A 25,670-nucleotide genomic window follows, 5' to 3' on the forward strand; every position below is an offset into this window, starting at 1 on the left:
TGATGCGATGATGCGATGCGGCAAAGAATGAAGAGAGAGAAAACAAGACAAAATCCAAAAAAGTCGATGGGACGATGGAAATTGAGAAAGGTGATAAAACAGATGTGAGGGATACTCCAACTAGTTAGTCGGTCAACAGTTCGGTCATTAGTCAGTTCAGGCGAATTTAAGGAAGCATCCGTCATATCAGTCGTTCAATCAGTATCCTTAGTTTTGAGACTAGTATTTCAGCAGACCGAAAGCCTTCGTTCAACTGATCTAGATGTTTCTGAGCCTACTCCTGTTGGCGCAAAAGAGGACTTGCGTTGCTAAGCTGCGTGGAGGAAAAGGAGATACCCTAACAAAATGTTCGTAAATACGATCCTAATATTCCAATTCAACAACTTAAAAGATCCCTCAATTCGAAATTCTGCATAGGGAAGAAAAAAAAAGGATTGAATTGAACCGTTGGATTTCTCTCTGGAGGAGACCTGCTGAGTGTAGTAGTTAGTTAGTTGATCAGAACTTAGTCATCAAATGCTACCGCCCATACCGCCCTAGGAACTTTTTTTTTCTGCAAAATATTGATCAAGATTTCCTCCGACGGTTTGCGCAGGTTGACTGGGAATTGGGTTCTGTTTAATTCCTTCCAAGAGAGATTCCGAAGTCTACTTCTACGGAATTGAACCTGGTCGCCGATCACACATTCACCATGGCTCCCAAACCGACAAAACGGAGCGCCGCTCAGGACGACGATTTCGTTCTCACGCTGTCCGACGACGAAGATATCCCACGCTTCGATGACGATGAAGAGATCGAGCCCGAGGGCAAAGAATCTTCCAGCGACAACAAGAAACGCAAGCGCGAAACCGAAACTTCTAAGGATAAGAGCAAGAAACAAAAGCAACAAGCCAAGAATGTGAAGGGCAAGAAGGGCAAGGTCGTTGAGCCCGAGTCTGAAGAGGAGGAAGAGGAGGAAGAAGAAAAGGAGGAAGGAATGGGTGTTGGTAACGATGATGGCGCGTTGGACCCCGAATTCGAGTTTGACGTTGGCGGTGTTGCCAATGTCGGCATCACAGAAGGATTCGATGGCTGGGGCTTGGATGACGCCAAACAGAATGGTGGTGATAAGAAGGCGGTTGATATTGACGATATTATCACACGACGAAACGCCAAGAAGGAAGCGGCTGCAGCGAAGAAGCAAAAGAAGGCCGCTGCCCAAAAAGAAGAAAGCGACGTGTCTGATGACGAAGATGCCGAGGGTGGCATGGACGTGGACTTTGGCGACGATGAGCTCCTGGCCGAGGATGGATTCGGCATGGGCGTCGATGGCGAGGAGGAGGAAAGCGAAGCTGAAGGCCCGGAACCTGGCTCTGGCCCTGAAGACAGCGATGACGATGAAGAAGAAGAAGCTGAAGACTCCGACGATGATGCTGCTTCTGACAACGACTCCGTCGCTACCCCCGTTGGCCACCCTGACGACCGAGGCGATGTCAATGGAGACTCCGATGTCGAGAGCGAAGTGGACGAGGAAGAGCAAGAGAAGCGCAAGGCCTTCTTTGCTCCCGAAGAGAAGACCGACGAAAAGACCGCCGCAGCGTCCGCCAAGAGCACCTTCCAAGATTTCAACCTCTCTCGTCCCATTCTCCGTGGTTTGGCCTCCGTTGGCTTCACGGACCCTACACCTATTCAGCGAAAGGCCATCCCGGTGGCACTTCTGGGCAAGGATATTGTCGGTAGTGCCGTGACGGGTTCCGGAAAGACGGGCGCTTTCATTGTCCCCATCCTCGAACGTCTACTCTTCCGTCCTCGCAAGACCCCTACAAGTCGTGTTACGATCTTGATGCCTACTCGTGAGTTGGCGGTCCAGTGTTACAATGTCGCTATCAAGCTTGCTACCTTCACCGATGTCACATTCTGTCAGCTTGTTGGTGGTTTCAGTCTTCGCGAGCAAGAAAACATCTTGAAGAAGCGCCCCGATGTGATCATCGCCACCCCTGGTCGTTTCATCGATCACATGCGTAACTCCCCTAGTTTTACAGTTGATACCCTGGAGATTCTGGTTCTTGATGAAGCCGATCGCATGCTGGAAGATGGATTCGCCGATGAGTTGAATGAGATTCTCACCACCATCCCCAAGTCCCGACAGACTATGCTGTTCTCTGCCACCATGACCGACTCTATCGACAAGCTTATCCGCGTTGGAATGAACCGTCCAATGCGACTGCAAGTCGATGCCAAGAAGCAAACCGCTGTGACCCTGACCCAGGAGTTTGTTCGTCTACGCCCTGGCCGTGAGGATAAGCGGCTTGGATATCTTCTGCATCTGTGCAAGGAGCTCTATACCGGACGAGTGATCATTTTCTTCCGACAAAAGAAGGAGGTTCACCGAGTACGCATTATCTTCGGACTCTTGGGACTCAAGGCCGCTGAATTGTACGGTAGCATGAGTCAAGAACAGGTATGCTCTACAGATTTCCCGTATCCTTTCTATACGAGGCAATTATACTGACAGAATATCCAGCGTATCAAAAGTGTGGAAAACTTCCGTGATGGCAAGGTCGCTTTCCTCTTAGCTACTGATTTGGCCTCCCGTGGTCTTGATATCAAGGGCGTGGAGACTGTGATCAACTACGAGGCCCCACAGAGCCACGAGATCTACCTGCATCGTGTCGGTCGTACCGCCCGTGCTGGTCGATCCGGTTGTGCTTGCACGATCGCGGCGGAGCCCGACCGCAAGGTTGTCAAGGCCGCCGTGAAGGCCGGTAAGGCGCAGGGCGCCAAGATTATCAGTCGTGTTGTCGAAATGGCCATTGCAGATGATTGGGCTCAGAAGGCGGCCGATCTCGCCGATGAGGTCGAAGAGGTTCTTGAAGAGGAGAAGGTTGAGAAGCAGATGGCCCAAGCCGAAATGCAAGTCACCAAGGGACAGAATCTGATGAAGCATGGCTCGGAGATCATGTCGCGACCCAAGCGTACCTGGTTCGAGAGTGAGCAGGAGAAACGCACGGCGAAGAAGCTGGGTCGTGCGGAGTTGAACGGACCCCCTGACGCCCCGACGAAGAAGGACAAGATCAAGCTCAGCAACAAGGACAAGAAGCGATTAGACGATGCGAAGATGCGTCACGAAGGAGATATTGGACGGAAGAAGAGCAAGTCGGAGCGAGATGCGCCCAAGACGAATGGCAAGGGCAACAAGGATAAGGGCAAGGGTAAAGGCAAGGGTAAAGGAAAGGGCAGAAAATAAGGGCATGAAGAGTCCCCATCTCTTTTAACATTTTCATTTTCATTTAGATGTTGTATGTACTATCGGGGCATTAAGCTGTATAGATCGCACATATCAAAACCACTGGCACTAGTAGTTCCATTTCCCACTTCAACCACTATCAGCAATAGCTAAATGCGGCATGAAGATGATTATCAATCTCGATCGATCACACCATAGAATCCCTGTCGAGAGGTCGAAAGTCCCGCTAGAAGCAAGTGGATCCGGCGAGAGTACCCAACGAGAGAAGTGGATTGCCACTCAGTGAGGAATATCGCCGCATTCGATGGAGCCACCGAGTTTCCGCCAATCGAGTGTTATTGGCTGCTCGTCGAGATTTCCCTTGAGGCGGATCCGTTCAACTGCTTAGCTGGTCTAACACTAACACTAACCCGGACTGACCTGATCCGACGTCAATCACTAGTAGAGTTAAAATCATAATCTCTCTCTCTCAAACACGACCACTGAGGAGGCTAGTATCGAAAGAAAGGTCCACTGTGAAATCCTATAACCCAAAAAAACTGCTTCTCTCTTTCTGTGCCTCTCTCTGCCTATCCCCGCGATTGCCCAACGCCCCACGTTCTACTCGCGCGCGCCCCCCCAAGAATTTCGACCTTCTTCCTCCCTTCTCCCCAACCCCTCAATTCTACTCCTATTCCCCCCAGTCTTTCAATGGGGGTCGCGTGTCTCTTACACGCCCCGTGAACGTCCAATGGTCGTCGAGGGTTCAGACATGGCTGACATGTCGTCCAAGTCTGCTTTACCGCGGAAGAGTGCTTTCTCGTGCGAGGCCTGTCGCAAGCGCAAGGTGAGCGGAGAATCGGCCAGAGTCCGAGATGCGGTGCCCTATAGGGCCCCCGAAGGCTAGGGAGCTTCCTGTGTACTGATTCGATCATCCTGACAGGTCAAATGCAACGGAGCTAGTCCGTCATGTTCACGATGTGCCGCTCGAGGTGAAGTGTGCGTGTACAGCTTGTGAGTTGCCTCTCTCTTTCTCCTTCTCCCTCTCCCTCTCACTCCCCTCTCCTCGGGGCGGTAGTCGATTTCCAAAAAGGCTTGGTGGCTGATTTATCCTTTCCCCCCACTTTTGTTTGGCACCCCAACAGAGCCCCTACCTTATCATATACCAAACAACTTGAAACTCGAGTTGCTCAATTAGAAGACGCTCTGGCCAAACAGCAATCCGATGTGGATGCGCGCAAGGTCAGCTCGCCGGCCTCGGTGGCGGAGTCCAGTTCCAGCGCCGGACGCAAGATTAAGACGGAGAACGATGATACCCAGGATCTCACCAGGAATTTCGATGGCCTCAATGTTGAGAATGATGGTCGGATCTCTTTCCATGGCCCCACGAGCTTGTTTCAGCTGCCCAGCGGAGTGGTCAACGAGACCGCCTCCACCTCACACTTTGCCCAGGAAATGGAGGCTCGCAAGGAGCGGCTGGTCAACAGTGCGTGGCGAGAACGGGCCTTTGAGCAGATGGCTGCAATGCCGGTGAGATTTAAATGCCGAAGCTTTGATCGGGATGCGAGACTGATGACGTGCAGGAGCCTTTTCAATATCTTCTCGATTCCCATTGGTGCTGGATTCAGCCACTTTTCAATTTTGTCTACCGCCCAGCCTTTACACGTTTGTGTCCCTGTCTAGTGAAGATCCCCGTTTTGGAGAGCGATGCTGATCCAAGTGCATAGGTGATATGAAAATTCAAGGACCTTATTACTCCGATATCCTAATGAACGCCCTGCTCTCCCACTCGGTACGATGGTGCAAAGCTGAACCACAAATCGGCCCATTATTGGACGCATTCGACGGCGGTGCACAATTCTATCAGCGTGCAGTCTCAGGACTCCACGACTCGCTCAAGGTTGGATATGCGGGCATCCCAACGATCCAAACATTACTCCTTCTCAGTGCCCAAGAATGCGGTCGTGGCAATCGGACACAGGCTTGGCTCTACAGCGGCATGGCCTTCCGTTTACTCGATGATTTAGGCATCTCAATTGATAGTCGCAAATACCCCGGAGCAGTACAGCTCAGCGATGAGGATATTGAGATCCGTAATCGACTCTTCTGGAGCTGTTATTTCTGGGATAAGATCGTTTCGCTATACTTTGGACGGGCACCTACGATGCAACATTCTCGCGTTAGCCCGCCACGCATGATATGTGGGTTTGCATCTGGATGATGACTACCGGTAACTATTGCTAACAGCTTTACAGTGGATGATACGTCTGAAATTGAAATATGGACGCCGCATGGCGTGACCTTCCCCGATGGGGCACACTACCCACCTACACAAGCCCATTCAACCTCATGCTTCATGAGGATGTGTGGACTAGCGGAAGTCCTCAATCAAATATTAATTCATATATATGATCCCATGCGACAAAGCACCGAGGCAGAATTCTTCGACTGTGTGCAAGAGCAGTCCAGAAACCTGAGTGACTGGTGGGATGATCTTCCCGAGTACTTGAAGTTGGTGGCCACCGACTTGCCTCCTTATTGTCCTCCAAGCCACATAATGACACTTAAGTATGTTTGTCTCGCTGTCGGAGCCCTTGGTACTTTGCTAATTTCATATTTAACCCAGCTGCCTATACCATACTGTCAATATCCTGCTCCATCGTCCGATTTTATGCTCCAGGGGCCTATTGAAGACTAATCAAGAATCATATGACACAAGTCACCTTGTCCAGTGCATGTCTTCTGCAACCTCAATCCTATCGTTATTCGATCTTTATCGCAGAACATTCGGTGACAACCACGTTGTCTTGTCGCTTGCATACAGCATCTACACAGCAGCCTCTATCTTCCTCCTTGAAATTCAAGCGCTCAAGTACGCCGCGCCGGGTACTCTGGATAAGTTGAAATTCTGCATCTTCGCCCTGGAACGTGTTAAGATCTCCAACCCTGTCATCACAACCGCTCTCAACCTACTCTACCAAGAGATCCAAAAACTCCAAATCGACATTGGCATCAGTGCCCCTGCCCCCGCCGACTCCAAACAACCTCAACCTCAACAACCAACACCTCCCTCCAGAACCCAATCAAGTCAATCCCCTTCGGTTGGAAGCAATCCCTCCCGCCATGTTTCTCCGGGCCAACAGCACCAGCGCCAACAGAGCCGTGCCACCATGGGCACTCAACCAAACACAGCGGCATCAAATACATCCGCCTCGATGATGCCCGGATACAGCCCTTACCAGCAACAGGCTGTCTCAGGATTCGACCTGTCACAGATGGGCGAAATGCCCCAGATGCCAGCAACACACCTCCTAGGCGGTATGCCGAATGCTGTAATGACAGTGGATGACCCTGGCTCATACGAGATTACCCCCGAGGTCTTCGAGGCATTCTCGTATGCCCAGCCCATTACGACCAATATGGCTTCGTTTGAGACGAGCTGGCCGGGCCAGGGTTAAAATGAAAAGCGTTTATATCGAGATCTTGGTTACTTTCCCCTCTCTTCTACTTGATGATTCCCAATAGCGTTGAGACTTTTGTTTATATTTGTTTTGTGACAAAAATCTAGCGACGGATCGGAATATTATAGTTTGACAATTCGTTGGCGTATATAAAATTCATTCATTAGTACATTGTACTACGTACAGTCTCTGCAACTTCTACGTCAAAATCAAAAGGAGCACGGAAATCTTTCAATAAAGTGTTTGCTGGACCTGAGTCCAACACAAGTGCATATGCATGTTTGTATGTTTTAAGTTGTTATATGCTGTTCTGAAGCTTTTGTGCAAAAGGTATGTGCGGAGTCATCCGACGCAGAATTAATACAAGAGTGTGAAAAGGGTTTATATAAAATTATACACCGAGCATCCGTCACAAAAATGTAGGAGAAAGACGAGCCGTATAGATCGAGGGTGTTGAGAAGATTAGAAAAATTGTAAATGGACGTCCGTAGAAATTGGGGTATTGTTGTCCATCCAGTGAGTTCAGAAGTCGGTTGCTGGAAATATCACAGCGAACCGATGAATTGCGGATTCGTTGGTTTTAGCCGCTTGTCTCGTGGACAGCCTTAGCGTCGCGCTCACGGAACACCTTTTGGTCATGTTCCTGGGAGGCGATGGTATCTGCTGACTCGGAGGACACATCGGATTCGCCAACTTTGGCCTTCCAGCGCAGATACCAAGGGCCTTCGAACAATTCATCCATCTTCTCGATGGGAACTCCTTGGTCTCGGGCATCCAGATACCCAAGATGATGAGTCCGAGGGTGCAGATGATGGCCCAGAAGAGGTAAGCGCCCCAGACGTGCAAGTTGGCGAACATGTTGGGAGTGACACGGACGACGGCGAACTGGAAGAACCAATGCAGACCCATACTGATGGCGTAGCACGTGTTGCGGATGTGGGTGGGGAAGATCTCCGTGCCGTAGAGATAAGGAACTGTACAAAGACCGATCGACCAGCCGGCGGCATAAATGAAAACAGAGGCAATAGCTGCATCCGAGGCAGATTTGTTGTCGGCAGAACCTGGCTGCAGTCCCATATAGGCGCCCATATAGATATGCGCTGCCAACTGCAGGGCTAGTCCAGTCATTGTGCAGCGACGACGACCGAAATAATCGATCAAGCCCCAGGTGAAGGCGATGGTTAAAACAAGCTTGACGATACCATACGCACCCGAGGAAATGAGCGACTGGTCGGCACCATCGACACCGGCGTACGTAAAGATGGTCGTGACGTAGTAAGTAATACCGTTTCCACCAGTCCACTGAGCGATCGTGTGCATGGTCATGAGGAGCCAGAATCGTTGACGATAGTTAGGATTGGTCTGTGACTCTTTGAAAGCGTTCCAGTGAGAGATGGATTTGAGGTCTGCTCGCTCCCGGGCCTGGCTGTCAATCTCCTCGAATTCATCCACCACGCTTTTGTCGTCGACTGACTTGCCGCGAAGGCGCGCCAAGACCTCCTTTGCCTCCTCATGGCGTTGCTTCGAGGCAAGGTAGCGAGGGCTCTCCGGGCACAGCCAGGAGAGGAAGAAGGCGATACCGGTAGGGATGAGAGGGATGGCTTGGACTAGGCGATATTGGGTGCGCGTGGCGGGCATGTGGAGATTGGCGCCATAATTGATGAAGAAACCTAGTGCGAAGTCGTATTAGCGTTGTGTTGTGTTGTGTTGTGTTGTGTTGTGTTGTGTTGTGTTGTGTTGTGTTGTGTTGTGTTGTGTTGTGTTGTGTTGTGTTGTGTTGTGTTGTGGTGAGATTGCAGATTGAGGAAACAAAGACATACCGACGGCGAGGATCAATAGCAGGACCACCATGTAAAGACTGACGGCGAGACCTCGCGTCTTCCTTGGCGCCACTTCCGACAGGTACAGGGGTGAGGTGACGGTTAATAGGCCGGCACCCAGACCCGCGAAGATTCGGGCGAAAAGGAGCAGGCCATATATGCCAGAGGAGAAGATCTGGATCAGTGTTCCGATCGCCCACACGATCACGGCCAGTCGCCACGACCAAAGACGCCCGAGGCGATCATTCAGATCTAGACCAGCAAGCGCGCCGAAGGCAGCACCCAGGACATTGAACGAGGTGATGTTAGCCGTACGGTTGGCTAAGCCGGTCGCGTCGTTCTTCCAGTGATCTTTGACGAGATTATAGTCGATGGTAAAGGAGGTGAGCTTGACGCTTGCGCTAAAACCACCCTCATCATAACCTAGACAGCGATCGGTGGTTAGCTATAAGCAAAGGCAAAGAAGAAAGAAAACTTGAATGACTGGGGACGCGAGGGACGCGAGCTGAGCAGTGTATAAATGACTTGCATGATCTCGCAGGATCTACTCGTACGATCTCCGATTTGAAGCCACACCGTAAGAAGTAAGAAGTAAGATGTACGATGATAAGAAGAGCGAATGAACGAACCTTTCGGAATACCACCACAGGCGATGACTAGGACCACCAGAGCGTAGTAGGGACTAGTAGTCCAGCGTGCTGGTTCCCACCATGGCATGATCTATGATCTCAAATCCAAATCCCTTTAATTAGGATATGGTGGAGGTGTAGATGAAGAATCTGGGGAAGGGCGGAAATCACGGCAAGGAGTGGGTTGCGAAGGAGCAACTCGAACGAGAAGTGGATTTGAAGGGGGCGAGACAGAGCCACAGCTAAGGTTCACACTGTTGGTTCGGCATCCCGTGCTCTCTTCTCTTTTTTCCACGGGGGGAATGGGAGAAGTGGGAACCGTCCAAATGCGAAGTGGACTCGGTCAACATCCGAACCAGAATTGCCCCCTCACACCACTTTGCCCACCTGGACGATCGAATCTGCTGCCGAGTCCTTAGCCTCGTCTAGGCTGCATACAATTCGTCCTGCATCTTACCCGTACCCGTTCGCAGGGTGCCTCGTGCACCGGAAGTACCCTGCACTGTATAACCATATGTATGGAGTATACTCCGTACTCCATGCTTCGTCAGTCGGATCACGCCGCTGTGGTATCCGCATCCACTGGGTGGTTCTCGCAATAAGAAGGCTCCGCTAGACGGCAACGCCCCTTTTTTCTACCATTTTTCTCCTTATCGTTGTCATTACTTTAGCCGGAAGTGTGAAATATGCAACGGATATCGCCCATTCACCGAGGTGGATAGGTCTGCTACTCTGCCTGCCTGCCTCCCGGACGACTTCCGCATCCTCCTCCCGTCTACGAGTAAACACCACCTTTACATCCCACGCCCTGGATAAATTGTCAATAGCCAGGGTGGGTCAGATCTGTTGTCCGTACCGTGTTGGACAACACGCGGCAGATTTTTTTAGATGATTCAAGTTTTCCTGCTTTGAAGGCCCCTACGGACGTTGGCCGATCCCTTCGACGGCATGTTGCCGGTCAGAACTGCCCTGAGGTTGAGACCCAGTTGTATCAGTGCCTGGTCATCGGTAAGTGCGGATGCCAGAGGCTTCACTCCTCTCTCTCCATTTTTGTCCCTTCCTGAAGCCCTTTCACGTGCGATATCAACCTTTGTTGACACCATGCTTACTTCAACTCAGCCTCCTTCTCAAATTCTGGGGAGCCCTCCACGTATCTCTCTCACGGGAGCCCCTTCGCCTCGATTTGATCGTCGTGCGTCCCATGGTGCTGCACCTGTCAAGTTACCTGTCAAGCAAAGAGTTCCCCTGAAATCATGGGATAGTCATATGCATGTCGTGGAACCAGAGCGGTTTCCTATCTCGAAGTCTGCTGTATACCAGCCATCTATCCATACCCTAGAAGATGCCTTGAACTTCGAGTCGACTATTGGAGTCGAGAACCTCGTCTTTGTGCAGCCCTCTATCTACGGCACCGACAACTCATGCATGTTGGCTGCTCTGGCCAAACTAGGCCCCTCTCGAGGTCGTGCTGTCGTGGTTGTTGACCCTGATACCATTACCCAGGAGACCCTAGACGAATGGCACACCCTTGGCGTCCGGGGTTTACGAGTCAACCTACAGTCAGTTGGCAAGATCATGGAACAAAGCGAGTTGGAAGCAACATTAAAACGCCATGCCGATATTGCCCGTCCCCGTAACTGGATGATCGAGGTATACGTGCCTCTCAAGATGATCCCCATGCTCGAATCCATCGTTCCTCATCTTGGTGTTACTTTCTGCATCGACCACTTCGGCAGCCCCGAACTTTCCCCCATATCCTTGTACAAGGACGAATCTCCCTTTGACCCATACGCACTTCCCGGCTTCAGCTCATTGATCTCCCTGATCCGTACTGGGAGCACCTACATCAAGGTGTCCGCCCCCTACCGTTTGACCAAGGATGCTGGGATGCGTGACCTGAAGGCCATGGCCCGAGAATTCCTGTCTGCCGCCCCCGACCGAGTGATCTACGCTACTGACTGGCCGCATACTCGTTTTACTGGTGTTGACATTAGCCCTTTTACAGAATGGTGCTTGGATCTCTGCGTCCACGAACCCGGACTGGCAGAGAAGCTGTTTCGGAGGAACACAGAGCGAATGCTGGGAGTGGAATCTACTTCAGCATGAGCATGATTGAGTCCTGCAAAATGGGACTGTATATAGCATTTTTTTGGGGCATGACTTGGCGTCTTTGTGTTGCATTTCAGCATTTATTTCTATACCAGGTAGCGGCTGGCTTTGGCGAGAACTAGCCAAAATATAACGACATTTTTGATTGACTACATTCAAGTATAAACGTATATCACGGATTTCATGGATACAAGACTAAGAACTCTCTCATTGCTATGTGATTCCGATATCGATTCAATGGAAATTATTGACATTGAACAAGGTATCTTGCGGTTGAACGAAACTCATGCGCACGATTAACATGACCCTGATTCTCTATCCGCCTTGCCTTAGATATCCTTTGCATCCTGGAAGAGAACGTGCGAGGTACAAATCTTCTTGGGTCCCTATCACATTGAAGAAATAATAGTTAGCCCTAGTAACTGGTATCTTGATATTTATTTTTCATTCGGTCTGACTTACAATCTCGTAGCAGCAAGCGGGTCGAGACTGGTCCTCGCACAGCTGGGGCTGCGACAGCGCTTTGCCTATTCTTGGAGTTAGTATCTTGAGAAGCACATTGGCAAATACATCTGCAGGGCAAAGCATACAGTCGGTGGCCTCATTGATCTTGGGGTTATTCTCATTTGCCTTCAAACCGCGGCAGCAGTAGGGTGTCTGAACCATGCCAGTGTGATCGGATGCGAACTTGCAGCTCATGTTAATCTTGGCGGCTGAACCCAAGGCCAGAGTGGTAGCTAGGGCGAGGATGGTAGCAGAGACGCGCATGTTGACTGGTGGGAGGGTGCGTTTGGATTAGGTCGTTATTGTCGTTGCGAGGATATGATCAGTCGAGGTATACTGGGAGGAGTTCAAGTTTGTAGAATTCAACGAGTCCGCTTGAGCCACGCTGAACTACGAAGGGTCTTCAAGTTCGCGATGCTGGGAAATTCCTTACTTCATTAACCAATCTCCCCCTTCTGCAGAGGCATGGAGGCGAGTATGAGGTACCATGATTGGCTGAGTTGCGGTGGTTGGCTCATCCCCTTACATTCTTCTTGAGTCGCGAATGTCGGAGGCGTTGTAAACAAGGGCCGCTCGTGCGCGTTGCAGAGTAAAGTTAATTATGCGTGGTTTTGTTTTACTTTATTATCCCTCCTCCCATGTTTGTTTCCTCGCTGGGTTTATCCTTGGATACCAGGGTCTTTCTAAGGGGTATACCATATGATGCGTCATGTGCGATCTTGTCGAGTACACCAACTATGGAGTTATGATTGATAGATCGGGTTGGTTTGGAGACTGCTCAACATCTTGTAGGGCTAATGCTTTGATACGATAAATGTAATAAAGCGCATTGTGTTAAGATTGATTTTCCGTGGGTTCCCAAGGGTTCATAGATCCAGTTCCTATCTGTGCACCGGGGTCGGCCGAGGGCTACTGCAGGTACTCAGCACCCTCGAATGCGGGGAATCCGATCTACTATGTACTACGAGTACGAGTAGGAGTACTTGTTAGTACGAGCATTAGTTACTCCAGCGCCAATCTGCCTGGTAGCGGTGTGAACCCCTGCTCGAAACAGCGCCCGCCACTGGACCACGTCGTCACTCATCGGGCAGTGGCCAATGAAAACGATCACACGTCAACGGGGCATTTGTTGAGCCCAACGATTAGCCAGGATCTTGATAACTAAGCGTCTCCACTCCAATCGTTGAAGTTCATCAGACAATCATAATACAGTGGCCCCTCCCGCCTGACCTGGGGGTTCCCCTCTCATTCAAACTTGAACACTCTCCTTTATTACACACCACCTCGATCATACCAAACAATGAAACACTCCAACCCCGCCGACATGGAACGCAACGTCTATATTCCGCTCTGCATCTGCTTCATCTCCTTCGCCGTCATCGCATACTCCCACTAGTGGGCTGTTCTTGTCCGGATACCCCAGATTCCGCCTCAACTGAACAGCCTAACGTGAAGAGAACACCACCTCCCCGTGCGCACCGAAGGATCAAATGCATACAATGCCTCAGCCATATCTGATTCATTCAACAGCACAAGCACAATTCTCAAAGTCTTTCCTCCCCGACGCCTGGGTCCCCTTCAGATCTTGCGCATACTCGGTCGCTGCTACGAGACTAAGTGTTGTCCTGGCCAAATGTCGGCACACTCATCGCATTCTCGCCGTCTAGAATCGGGAATGACGACTATGCACTCTGCGGTCGAAACCTACAAAGCCTCCGATACCATGTGGTCCCCCTCTCCTTTGTCCGCCATTAGATGGAGAGCACGCCTGGCCTGTGAACGCTCCAAAGGGACGTCCGAGTGGCAAACCCTCGCAGAGTGGCATCAGCCACTTCATGCGGTGTCTCAGATATGTGTTTCCGCTTTGGGGAACAGAATACCTCATCACACCTCATCACACCTCCCACATCATCATGAATATATCGATCATGTTCAACCGTGACGCCGTTCAATTGGCGAGCTCGAAGCGTCACTGAATAAACAACCCACCCATTCATTTCCCATTTTCTTGTCTCAACAAATCTGAATTCATGGCTGCAATAGTTTGCCAGTACAGCAACACTTTTATACATGGCAGATACCTCAAGCTTTGCTCGGTGCCATGTTCACATTCATTTATCTTCTACCGTTCAATACTTAAGGGATAACCTATATAAGACGAAATCTACATATACTTTACTATCTCTCCAATCCCGAAATGCCGAGGCACTGAAATACCCGGGCCTAAACTACTTTACGGAGTACTCTAGATTGTACATACACTATGCCCACCCTAGGGTATGCCCGGCCCATCCCGGTCTACCTGATTTATAATCACGTGTGATGAGCAATCAGGCGCTCAGGCATCTCAATGCGTCCACGTATTTCGGCGCGTATCGAAGCCCGATATCGTCACCACCTTTTTTTGTCAGCTCATTTCTTCCCCTCCTTGTAAATACGAATACTACCCCTCCTCCATGCTTTTCCGCTCCCTCCCCACATCCTCTCGCAGCCTTCGCAGCTCTTCCTTAATTCGGTGCCCCGGCAAGCACATTCACATCGGTCGACTGACCGTAAATCGAACCCTGGCTACCCTGGCTACCCTGAAGCCCTTCTCTTCGCCCTCCAGCTCAACTGCTCCGAGCTCTCGTCTTTCTTCAATTACCCGTCATTTTTCCTCTTCTCCTTCCCTTGAGAGCAAGACATATTCAACAATGGCTCCCGTCGACGTTCAGCAATATGATTACATTGTCCTGGGTGGTGGCAGCGGTGGTAGCGGCAGCGGTCGCCGCGCAGCCGGCTGGTACGGCGCAAAGACCTTGATCGTGGAAAGTGGCCGGTCTGGCGGTACCTGCGTCAACGTTGGGTGGGTTCTCCATTGCAAGAATCGTTGTGTCGATCATGATAGATCCACTGCAAGAATATCCAATGCTGACCGGAACGTCTAGTTGCGTTCCCAAGAAGATGACCTGGAACTTCGCGACCATCAACGAGATGCTCGAGGTTGGCAAGCACTACGGCTATGATATCCCCGAGAAGGTCAAGTTTGATTATACCCACTTCAAAAACACCCGTGATGCCGTTATCAAGCGATTGAATGGTATCTATGAGCGCAACTGGGGTCGGGAAGGTATCGACCTTGTCCACGGCCGCGCTCGCTTCGTTGAGTCTAAGGTGATCGAGGTTGCCAATGAGGACGGCAGCGTGTCCCGCTTCACTGCGCCGCACATTCTGATCGCTACCGGTGGCCGTCCCAATGTTCCCAAGGTGCCCGGTGCCGAGCACGGTATCACTAGCGATGGCTTCTTCGAGCTCGAAGAGCTCCCTCCCAAGGTTGCTGTTGTCGGTGCTGGCTACATCGCCGTCGAGTTGGCCGGTGTGATGAATGCCGCAGATGTCGAGACTCACATGTTCATCCGCGGCGAGCACTTCTTGCGCAAGTTCGACCCTATGGTTCAGAAGACCATGACTGATCGTTACGATGCGGCCGGTGTCAAGCTTCACCGCAACCACTCTGGCTTCAAGGAGGTTAAGCTTATCCGTGACGGCAAGGGCAAGGATCGTCTGATCAAGTTGATCAGTCACGACGGTTCTGAGTTGGAGGTCAACGAGCTCCTGTGGGCTGTTGGTCGTGCTCCCGAGGTCGAGGACCTGCACATTGACATCCCCGGCATTAAGCTGAACCCTAGCGGCCACATTGTTGTCGACGAGTACCAGAACACTTCTGTTGAGGGAGTCTACGCCATTGGTGATGTTACCGGCCAGGCTGAACTCACACCCGGTATGTACCACCTCACTACCCTATAGTCAAGAGTATGATATTCTAACACGTGCGATAGTTGCCATTGCCGCCGGTCGCCAGCTGGGCAACCGTATCTTCGGTCCTCCTGAGCTCAAGCACTCCAAGATCTCGTATGAGAACATCCCGACTGTCGTCTTCTCCCACCCGGAGGTTGGTGTTGTCGGTCTCACCGAGCCCGAGGCCCGCCAACGCTACGGCGACGACAAGATCAAGATCTACCATACCAAGTTCACTGCCATGTTCTATGACGTTCTACCCGCCGAGGAGAAGCCCAAGAACCCCACGGAGATGAAGATCATCTGTGCTGGTCCTCAAGAAAAGGTTGTCGGCCTGCACATTCTGGGTCTTGGTGTTGGTGAGATGCTGCAGGGATTCGGCGTCGCCGTGAAGATGGGTGCTACCAAGCAGGACTTTGATAGCTGTGTCGCTATCCACCCAACTAGCGCCGAGGAGCTGGTTACCTTGCGGTAGATCTTTCGTCATCGCCAATTCTACCCTACATGGACAGCACTGTCTGTGAACTTGAATCGTGACTGAAAATAGATAATAAACATGAATACGACAGGCTTAGTACAATTGATCCCCGAACCTTTTGACCGAAAATGCTGATCGTATGACAAAATTGTAAGAATGGATTTCTCGTGGTATTATCTACAAAACAGATAAGAGCTGGTCATCTTCCTCGCTCATCGGAAATGAGCTTAGGGCATTCCTACTCGAACGTTGGTATGCTCATTCAAACCCCATGCCTGTGAGCTGGAGTCATGTACAGTTGTCCGTCTCATATCCCGCTTATATTTACGGAGAAATGGACCGCCAACCGCTCGGTGCATCGTACAAGTATTGTCCCAGATAACCAAATCCCCAGGCGCCTGCCACTCAATCTCCACTGTATTTTCTTCACGCGTAGCATGCTGAAACAACTTATCGATAAGCGCTTGAGACTCATCTGGCTCGAGTCCCTCGATGTGGTGCACATGAGCTGCGATGTACAAATTCATGCGATCAGAGGTCTCGTGGCGCTGAACCAGTCTGTGCCGGCCCATCGGATAATCAAGCGGGTTGATATGAGCGAAGGCTTCAGGTGCGGCCATTTTGCGCGAGTGGTGCATTGAATGACAAGCAATATAGTCATTTCTCACCAGTTTCTCTTTGAGATCAGTTGGCAGCTCGTCAAACGCGGTTCTCGTATCTGCGAATGCTGTGTGACCTCCCATCCCCTGCGGTGGAAGCTCGTGGGCTAAAAGAAGAGAATATCCAGCACGGCGGGGATTGAAGCTAGAGTCCACGTGGAATAGATCATTGCCCTGTGATTATCAATGGTCAACATATGCGCTCCATCAAAGCCTTGACTTAGCATACTCTATTTGCTTGTCCTCGGGCACTGTCAGCGTCGAGGATGGTTCCATCAAGCTCAACATTACTAACGTCAAACAATTCGGGATATCTGAGACGATTCTTTCGACCAGCAGCAATGTACGGCTTCACATCATCGAGCTCCCCAAACTTTCGGGAGAACTCGATATGGGCCTCATCGGTCAGACCAGTGGTGCGGAAAATGACAACTCCGTACTGTGATGTTTTTATTAACTTCGGTACAAGACAATGTTGATAAGCTGCTCACTTTCGTAACTGCCTGGAATATCTCTCTAAACACCTCGTCAGAGAGAGGCAAGGAGAAATCCACACCACTAATCTCTGCAGCGAAAGTCGGGTGCAGCTCTTTGACAGAGATGAAAGAAAAAGGCCCTTCTTTCTTTGCAACAGTCATTGCGAGTGAAATAGTTTCTGAAATATCGGTCTTTAAGATGACAGTAATATAATGGGGTTTGCTTAGATGTCTAATCTTCATAAGTAATACTCATCGATACTCAACCCACCGTGTACTTAAATACTTTGTTATGTATCATGACTTCGGACGAGAATCAAAGCCCATCAAAAGCGGATGCGAAAAGGAACACCGTCCTCAGAACCGTCTTTAGCCGTATTGTATGATTCTCCGCAGTTTTGTGATCGACTTTTGATAAAGTTCCTCGGCTGGAGTTAACGTTATCTTTACCCATCTACTCCCGAGATCCGATCGCGAAGCTGTTGGCAATTGTCGATTTTAAGAATAAGCCAGGAAAATAAATACTAGTATTATTAGTCTACACAGTACTCCTGCATTATTCGGATTAGTTGACAATGAATGTGTTCCTTCTCGATCTTACTATTATAGGGACATCACGCTATTCAGTAAGTACAAGGCGGAGATGAAAAAGGACAATCTGGTCCACCCTGACCCATGCTGCAAATACTGATACGCAAGCATACAATAGAAAATTAATAAACGCTTTTTATATTCAAATGATTATTGATTGTATTGGTCACAGCTATAATCGCCTACGTGGAGATCGTTCCCTTTTTGAGTTGCTTCCGGGTGGTGGACAGTGTAACCCGTGGACGCGAGAACTCTTTATTCAAAAGTATCTTCTGAGGCCATTAGCCAGGAATGCATCAAATTATGACATTTCCGAGGTTAAGATTATAATTGACTCAGCCCATGAACGTATTATTGGTCTTCACTTGTGCACGGCTCGAAATAATTGCCCTATGTTGTTTTGTTTAAGTCAAATATCGGTAGCCGTGGAAGAGTATAGAGACACAGAGAATATGACTTCGGCTACTTCATGATCGATATCTTTTCAAACCTGGTGTCAATAGTGACTAGAAATTTTGAGCAAGTGTATTGCTATCTCAATGAACATACCTAGTAGTGAAACAGACTTCCTTGATGAGAGATTATTATAATATTAGTGTAAGAAATAGCTCGAAATATTTTCTTCCATGGGCTGAGATCCAAGAGGCCGAAGAGGCTTCCTGCTTTTATGTACAGAGAAAAACTTATTGATGAGAACACTCGATGGTCTAGTATCTACGCCAATATGACACCCCATTTGATCCAAGTTTCAAGTGTCGTCTGCTGCAGCTCCAGCTGTTGTTTTTCGGTCGGGGAAACTGGTCCTAACCCTCGTCTTTCCCTAGATTCTATAGTCTCACACAGAGCTGGCGTTTTCTCCTCCTCATGTGCAAAAGTAAAGGAACGAAACTCAGTATTGGTCCAGCCCGTTGCTATGATGGGTTAGCACGGGACAATATTATGCGAGAAAATACAACCTACCATGTGAATTAACGGCATTCACCCAGTCATTTGTAAGAAAATGCAGAAAGCAGCCATGTGAAACCACCACGATCTCCTTCTCGGGTCGCTGGCTCAGCCACTGTCGTGCCGATTGAGCTCTTTCCAAGAGCCTTGCTGCGACCGGGGCCCATTTTCCTTGCTATATTTACGAGGCTTGGTTAGCCCCAGCCAAGTCAAACAGATTAGACGTCAGAAGCGTACCTTGATGTGCCAACCCGGCTCTACCAAAGAGAGATCTACCGGTGATTTCTCAAATTCGGCCTTGATATTGAGCAGGTCACTCCCTGTGTCACAGATAAGATCACTTGCTTCCTGCAAATCTGGCCAGGCAACCACCTGCATTCCAGGGAACGCCAAAAGCGCGGTCTGAATCGTGCGTCGCAATGGTGATGCCAGAATCAATTGAATATTTCTTGATGAAGAGAAGCTAGCAGCCAGTTCCCGAGCTTGCTCTTCTCCCAGAGGTGTTAGGTCAGGATCAGGTAAATGGTGGCTTGCATGACTGAGATTATGGACTCCTTGCGCGTGGCGCACACAGTGAACAATTGGTGACATATCTCGCGGAACCGCCCGAGTCGGTTTTCACTCGCTGGGATATAAGTGGTTGGGTTTTATTTAAGTATTTTTGGAGGGAAGAGTCGGACAAAGAAAAGGGACCTCGCTCGTGCCAATAATAGTAGTTCGCTATGCTCCCAGAGGCCCAAAGTCCAGGACGGGGATTCGCTGATGGCAAGCAATCTCGGAGGTGCTGGTGAGGCTGAGACATTATGTCAAATCTGCGAGGGCCAAATCACTATAGTGGTTGACTCACATGATATGATGCCAAGTCCATGGGAGAGCAAGACGGAGCTCCGGTGCTTTCGCCGGAGCTTAGTAGAAAAGGGGATAGTCGCCACCACAGGCGCCTAGGGTAGTACACATTCGATAGATTCAATTTATGAGTAAGTGTCTCGTGGTCAATTATATTAATACTGTGGAACTTAAAGTCGAGGGTGTTTTTAACCAACTTCAAGTTGAAGATATCATTTCCGTCCAACGAAAAGCATAATCTTTGTTGACTTATATAGTACCTAGTACATTTGAACCTTTGTGAAGGCCACATTGCAATAAATTAAATATACAACCGGCAAATCTAGTTTAAATTGTAATTTATTACACCGAGCTTCTTTCGTTGCTGTAACTTGCATTTGAACTTGAAGTGGAGATATTTGTAGCCTCAGGCCCACGATTGGAGATCTAACAAAACTCGACCCTGCAACCTCCCACCCCTCATTTCCTCAAAGACGCGGTCAATACTCTGCACTTTTTCCACCTGGAATGGAGTAGAGACAACTCGTTTTGCCATATCAAGTGTTTCAATAGCATCTCTCCGATTACCGACAGTACTGCCGACGATTCTCAGCTGCTTCGAGACCATGATATGAGGACAGGCGTTTTCGATTGGTTGTGGATCGCCAGGAACACCAACACAAACCAAAGTTCCATTGAACTTCAGGAAGTCCAATCCTTGTGCATATGCGGCATTGCTGGCACTGCAAATAACCACCGCCGAAGCCCCAGCACCTCCAGTGGCAGCCAAAACCATTTCGGTAGCGCTTTTGCCTCGATCGCCAGTAGAGCATTTGGTGATATCGATAAATACCTCGGCACCGCATCCTTTGACAAATTCCTCTTTAGATCCGATATCCAGTCCAATGATTTTGAACCCCATCCCTCGGCTCCCAAGCTGCACTCCCAGATGGCCAAGCCCACCGCCAGCCCCAGCAATGACGACCCAGTCCCCTGACTTAGCCTTGCTTTTCTTGAGGGCTGAGTAGACTGTCACTCCGCCACACAGTAGTGGTGCGGCCATTTCGCTTGACAGCCCATCTGGAATGGGAGTGACATAGTGGGCGGGGGCGAGAACAAATTGCTGGAATGTTCCTGGCCATGTGAAGCCAGAAACCTTCTGGTTTACACAGACACCATCTGCACCAGAGAGACAAGCAGCACAATTTCCACAGGCGAAGGCTATCCATTTGATTCCGACGCGGTCACCAATACGGACACCTGAGACGTCACTAGATGGACCCATCTGGGCCACAATGCCGACACCTTCGTGCCCACCAACTTGGCCACTCTTGATGGGTTCGGGTAGGAATTTCCACTGTCGGTAATCAGTATTATGAAAGAATATATACGTTTACATTTATATTATTAAGGGATGCAGCTTACTGTATTTGTCATCAGACTAAGATCTGAATGACATACACCAGAATGGGTACTATATTTGAAAATGAGTATTGGATCCAGCGAGGGGATAATGGAAATCATACATCTTCACCAACACCTCTCCGGGCCCCGGAGTTGGAGTTTCGACATCCACAACATTGGTGGATATATCACCTGGCTTGTCGTAGACAAGGGCCTTGTGTGTCTTTGGGATGTCCATTCCAGGGGCTTTGCTTCGTTGGGCAGAAGCAAAAAAGGATGACGATGGTACAGAGAAAAGACAACTTCTGAAATTTTGTTTCTTATTTCTGAGATACTAAGATTTGCACTGAAGTAGGTTCTAAAGGCTATCATATATCAATTATCACTACCGTCATTTTCCATCTTGAACCGACTAGCGCCGCTCAGACCCTTAGTCAACTATAACCGTGGCAGCAGACGAGTGAAAGCCGAAATTTCGCAAGTCCATGGCTACAGATACCATATCGCTTTAAATATCAGCAATTGCCATTTAAGTCCATTTCCGTCCTCACCCGGGGTTCCACCCGGTCGAACATTTTCCGGGAACGGCTAAAGATGACTCCATTCTACTCTAGCATAAGTCCCGTCATAGCTGGTCGAACTAATTTAAATCTCTACTAGTTCTTCCAATTTTCTCGCTCAGTTCTTTCAATATTTCCATCTTCAAGCAGTATTCTTCTAGTCTATTCCAGCCAACCATGGGAAGTTCCGATTACACCTTCGAAACCTTTTTCAATGTTGTGAATGGGGAATGCCGTAGTGCATTCAAATTTAAATATGGAACTGATCCATCCACGGAAAAGAAGCTGTGGGATTGGCCAGTGGCCACCACGAACGATGTGGAGGAGGCTGTGCAATCTGCGAATGATGCCTTCAAAGTCTGGTCGAGCACTCCGATTGAAGAGAGAGTTGAGAAGATCAGCCAGTGGAAGGAGTCTTACAAAGGATACTGTGAGAATTTCACCACACTTCTTATGGCGGAATGTGGTAAGACTCGCGCCTTGGCAGCTGGTGAGGCAAATGAAGTGATTTCGTTGTTTGACCATCACTTGCAATTGCGCATTCCCGAAGAACGGATCGAAGATGACCATCGAATTATCACGACACGCCATGTTCCCGTGGGAGTAGTTGCTGCCATCTGCCCTTGGAACTTTCCTGTCGTCTTATCCATGGGCAAGATTCTTGCAGCAGTCCTAAGTGGTTGCTGCATTATTGTGAAACCTTCGCCATTCACACCTTACTCTGCACTGAAATTAGTGGAGTTGGCGCAACTTTTCTTCCCGCCCGGTGTGATCCAGGTCCTTGGGGGCGAGGATTTTCTTGGACCTGCACTTGTGAGCCATCCTAACATCCACAAAATCTCGTTTACTGGATCCAGCGCCACTGGAAAAAAGATCATGCAGTCAGCTGCCGGTACGATGAAGCGTGTGACTCTAGAGCTGTAGGCATATTTGAATCCTCTCCAACCACAAACTATACTAACATTCGTTTTATAGTGGCGGTAATGACCCGGCTATTGTTTTCCCCAACGTCGACATCGAAAATACAGCCTCAGAAGTTGTCCAAGGTTGTTTTGTGTTCTCTGGCCAAGTGTGCGTTGCTATCAAGAGAGTGTATGTGCACGAGGATATTTACCAGCCATTCCTGGATGCCATGGTGAAGGCTGCATCGATGATTCAGGTTGGCGAAGCCACAAATAAGAGCACGACGATGGGGCCTATGCAGAACGAGATGCAGCGTCAACGAGTACAAGAGCTTATCGCTGACACTGAAGTCAATGGCTACACCTTTGCACTACCACCAAGATCTTTTGAGAGCAACTCTGGATATTTCCTCTCGCCAGCTATCGTCGACAACCCTCCTGAGAATTCACGCATCGTCGTCGAGGAGCAATTTGGTTCGTAACCTTTCAGGCTGTATAGATGTCCACGGGCCGCAATGGCTAATCGGTTCTCTTTCTCGTTTAGGGCCCATTATACCAGTACTCAAGTGGAGTAACGAAGCAGATGTTATCTCCCGTGCCAACAACACGAAATCTGGTCTCGGTGCCTCAATTTGGAATTCTGATGCAACCCACGCCGAGCAGGTCGGACGGCAAATTCAGTCAGGGAGTGTTTTCATTAACTCCTGGGCAAAGACAACACCTCGGGGTATGCTTTCCGGGCACAAAGAAAGTGGAATTGGTGGAGAGTGGGGTTCAACAGGCATTCTTCACTACTGCAACGTGCAAGTCATGCATGATTTCAAGTGAAGGTGAACCGTGGAAATGCCTTCCCCACGCGAGGGTTTTCCCCGTCTTTTGCCGGCTAAACTGTTTCGGGCGGCTTCTGCGGGGAATGCCGAGGTCGTATAAATTTCCCCACGAGAAAGAATGAGAAAAATTTCATAGAATCAGAATGATGAAAATTTCGCTGCAAATCCCTCTGTCTAGATGACTCGTAGTCGGAATATTCGTCTTTATCGCGCGTGTGAACGCTGTCGTCAACGGAAATTGAAATGTGACCCGTAAGTTGCCACCCGCTCGCCACTGGTGATACCAATATGCTGATTACTTCAAGGACAACTTCGCCCGATGGAAGCAAGTCGCCTTGCTTAGAATGTATTCGTGCGGGTGAAGAGTGCATTCTTGCAAGTTCACGGCGAGGAGGGGACTTTTCAAGGTTTCGACGCTCAGCTCGACAACAAAGGCGGGAGAGCTCTGTATCCACCCCCAACCGCGATGATGCAAATGTAATCGAGTTTCAAAGAAACAGTGAATGCGAGAAGAGATCGGAGGACCCAATCTATGCAGAGTTAACCAATCCCGGGGATGCTCTTCAGATTCTTGCCAGGCTAGCTGCTCATGATCCGAGACGTTATCATGAAGACACGAACTCAAGGACTCGGAACTCACCAGATAGCCATTCTTGCAAAGATGAGGTCAATTCGGGTGAAAATTCCATCAAAAGCATACAAACCCCCACATTGCAGCGCCCACTTTCTGAGACGGAGACATTGGTGATCGGCATTCTTGGTACAGACACGGCTCGGAGCTTGTTGAATCAGTAAGGAAATCCCTATACAACAACCCTTGCAGGACCGGGGACTAACTGTACAGCTATGCTGATAATTATCATCCATTCTGTCCGCTCGCACCTAAAGGTGTTCTAACCACAAGTGACATTCGAAGAACAGCAATCAACGAACCGCTGCTTCTTACTGTCATCTTGACCATCGCCTCAACAGACGAGACGGCATATCAAGAGATCCACCAACAGTGCTGGCAGTATTTGAAGAAGCATCTCTTAGATGTACTGCTGGCGGCACCTTCAACTCTGAACGTTGGTACCGTTGAAAGCCTCCTGCTGCTTGCAGAATGGGTTCCGTATCTACAGCTGGAGACCGGATCATATCCAAAACTATTCCCCGGAAATCTGAGCGCAGTGGAGGACAATATGGCTTGGTCACTTATTGGTCAAGCAGTGAGGCACTCCTATCTTCTTCGACTCGACAAAGCGTCATTTCGAGAGAAAGTGCGAGGAGAGTCGGAAGATATAGTAAACCGGAAACAACTAGCCTGGATCTGTAAATATTACTACCCAAACACGAATATTCGGCTTTACTAATCTTCTCAGTTGTCTATATTGCCGATCGCCAGATATCAGTACGAATGGGGCAGTCATTTTGGTCTCGTGGACCGTCCCTCTCGACAAGATTTACAGCTGATGACTTCCCAAGTCTTCGACTCGGTGTGGATGCTGAGCACAACTACGCGCAGGTTCTCCAGGCTACAATTGAGCTCACACAGCTTCTTCACAATGCACACGATATTCTCTACTCATCAAAAGAAAGAAGAATGCAAATGGTACACTGGGGCGACTATAATCGCTATCTAGACGACTTTCGCCGGTCTTTGTCCGCATGGCATGATCGCTGGGGCACTCTCGACGCGTCTCCAAAGCTATATAGCACATTGAGGATTGTTAAAGAGTACGTACGCCTATACGTATGTGCTTTTTCTTTCCAGTCGATTCTTTCAAGGGCCGTTCAAGAAAATCGCAATCATGATGCCATTGGGTCGCCGCCAGGAAAGGCCTCTTCGCTTTTTCCCCAAGGAATTATGTCCACTCCAGATGGGGTGTACGTCTTTGAGGCGGTTGATTCTGCCCAAAAGATACTTATGATCTCCAATGAGACGGATCCGGTGGCACATATTCGCTATATGCCATTTCGATTCTACGTTTATACGATCTATTCCGCGGTCTTCTTATATAAGGCGGCTGCCTTCGGTGCCTTTTCAGCATCGCAGCATAAGGATATTGTTGAGCTTGTTCAGCGATTTATATGCGTTCTCGAGCAAGCAGCAACCTGCGATTCTCATATTGGATATCGCTATTCAAAATTGCTGAAAAGGATATGGCTTTCCGATGCGACCAATTCAGCACAACACGAAAATGAAAATTCAGCCTCGCAGATTTACCAAAATGTTATGTTTCCGACAAGTGGAGAGCCGGCGGCATATACAAATGATTCCTACAACGCTGAAAATTCAGAGACGCAAGTCCCAGTTTCTATGGACATGCTCACTCCTGACTTCAATTTATTTTGTCCGGACTTTTCTAGTTTGGAATCCGAACTCTTCGATATTGGTGCAGGCAATTTTAGATTTCCAATTGGTTATAACCATCCAGATCTATCGTCCTAACTTAACACTGAATCAACCTTCCATGTCATCAAAAAGCACAAGTCTCTTGAGTATTTGCTATGTC

General features: G+C 49.3%; 10 protein-coding genes across 10 annotated transcripts; 5 read left to right on the plus strand and 5 right to left on the minus strand.

The window, feature by feature from the left end:
- Positions 1–691: 691 nt before the first annotated feature.
- On the plus strand, positions 692–6,663 carry drs1 (putative ATP-dependent RNA helicase DRS1; the record flags this gene model as incomplete). The annotated part of the gene is made up of 9 exons (XM_056635631.1): positions 692–2,440; positions 2,504–3,203; positions 3,976–4,052; positions 4,149–4,219; positions 4,351–4,735; positions 4,789–4,870; positions 4,933–5,406; positions 5,461–5,773; positions 5,832–6,663. 9 exons carry the CDS (start codon positions 692–694, stop codon positions 6,661–6,663), a joined length of 4,683 nt encoding a protein of 1,560 aa, XP_056486251.1.
- Positions 6,664–7,246: 583 nt separating this feature from the next.
- N7509_010995 (uncharacterized protein) lies at positions 7,247–9,203 on the minus strand (the record flags this gene model as incomplete). The annotated part of the gene is given in 4 exon segments (XM_056635632.1): positions 7,247–7,431; positions 7,449–8,336; positions 8,487–8,909; positions 9,116–9,203. 4 exon segments carry the CDS (start codon positions 9,201–9,203, stop codon positions 7,247–7,249), a joined length of 1,584 nt encoding a protein of 527 aa, XP_056486252.1.
- Positions 9,204–10,216: 1,013 nt separating this feature from the next.
- Positions 10,217–11,221, plus strand: N7509_010996 (Amidohydrolase 2; the record flags this gene model as incomplete). Its single annotated transcript, XM_056635633.1, has 1 exon — positions 10,217–11,221. One exon carries the CDS (start codon positions 10,217–10,219, stop codon positions 11,219–11,221), a length of 1,005 nt encoding a protein of 334 aa, XP_056486253.1.
- Positions 11,222–11,553: 332 nt separating this feature from the next.
- On the minus strand, positions 11,554–11,992 carry N7509_010997 (uncharacterized protein; the record flags this gene model as incomplete). The annotated part of the gene is made up of 3 exons (XM_056635634.1): positions 11,554–11,610; positions 11,687–11,751; positions 11,815–11,992. The coding sequence occupies 3 exons, from the start codon at positions 11,990–11,992 to the stop codon at positions 11,554–11,556; spliced, it is 300 nt and encodes a 99-aa protein (XP_056486254.1).
- Positions 11,993–14,421: 2,429 nt separating this feature from the next.
- glr1 (glutathione-disulfide reductase GLR1) lies at positions 14,422–15,980 on the plus strand (the record flags this gene model as incomplete). The annotated part of the gene is made up of 3 exons (XM_056635635.1): positions 14,422–14,573; positions 14,656–15,488; positions 15,547–15,980. The coding sequence occupies 3 exons, from the start codon at positions 14,422–14,424 to the stop codon at positions 15,978–15,980; spliced, it is 1,419 nt and encodes a 472-aa protein (XP_056486255.1).
- A 230-nt stretch (positions 15,981–16,210) lies between these two features.
- N7509_010999 (TauD/TfdA dioxygenase family protein) lies at positions 16,211–17,280 on the minus strand (the record flags this gene model as incomplete). Its single annotated transcript, XM_056635636.1, has 3 exons — positions 16,211–16,816; positions 16,872–17,081; positions 17,134–17,280. 3 exons carry the CDS (start codon positions 17,278–17,280, stop codon positions 16,211–16,213), a joined length of 963 nt encoding a protein of 320 aa, XP_056486256.1.
- A 1,143-nt stretch (positions 17,281–18,423) lies between these two features.
- N7509_011000 (histidine phosphatase family protein) lies at positions 18,424–19,245 on the minus strand (the record flags this gene model as incomplete). Its single annotated transcript, XM_056635637.1, has 3 exons — positions 18,424–18,620; positions 18,670–18,829; positions 18,892–19,245. The coding sequence occupies 3 exons, from the start codon at positions 19,243–19,245 to the stop codon at positions 18,424–18,426; spliced, it is 711 nt and encodes a 236-aa protein (XP_056486257.1).
- A 661-nt stretch (positions 19,246–19,906) lies between these two features.
- N7509_011001 (zinc-dependent alcohol dehydrogenase) lies at positions 19,907–21,121 on the minus strand (the record flags this gene model as incomplete). Its single annotated transcript, XM_056635638.1, has 3 exons — positions 19,907–20,836; positions 20,941–20,953; positions 21,006–21,121. 3 exons carry the CDS (start codon positions 21,119–21,121, stop codon positions 19,907–19,909), a joined length of 1,059 nt encoding a protein of 352 aa, XP_056486258.1.
- Positions 21,122–21,620: 499 nt separating this feature from the next.
- N7509_011002 (aldehyde dehydrogenase family protein) lies at positions 21,621–23,173 on the plus strand (the record flags this gene model as incomplete). The annotated part of the gene is made up of 3 exons (XM_056635639.1): positions 21,621–22,363; positions 22,419–22,819; positions 22,890–23,173. The coding sequence occupies 3 exons, from the start codon at positions 21,621–21,623 to the stop codon at positions 23,171–23,173; spliced, it is 1,428 nt and encodes a 475-aa protein (XP_056486259.1).
- Positions 23,174–24,571: 1,398 nt separating this feature from the next.
- On the plus strand, positions 24,572–25,606 carry N7509_011003 (fungal specific transcription factor domain-containing protein; the record flags this gene model as incomplete). Its single annotated transcript, XM_056635640.1, has 1 exon — positions 24,572–25,606. The coding sequence occupies one exon, from the start codon at positions 24,572–24,574 to the stop codon at positions 25,604–25,606; it is 1,035 nt and encodes a 344-aa protein (XP_056486260.1).
- Positions 25,607–25,670: the final 64 nt, after the last annotated feature.

The sequence above is a fragment of the Penicillium cosmopolitanum genome, assembly GCF_028827165.1.
Source record: "Penicillium cosmopolitanum strain IBT 29677 chromosome Unknown utg000009l:1.0-9042332.0:1.0-9050551.0, whole genome shotgun sequence".
Lineage (NCBI taxonomy): Eukaryota > Fungi > Ascomycota > Eurotiomycetes > Eurotiales > Aspergillaceae > Penicillium > Penicillium cosmopolitanum.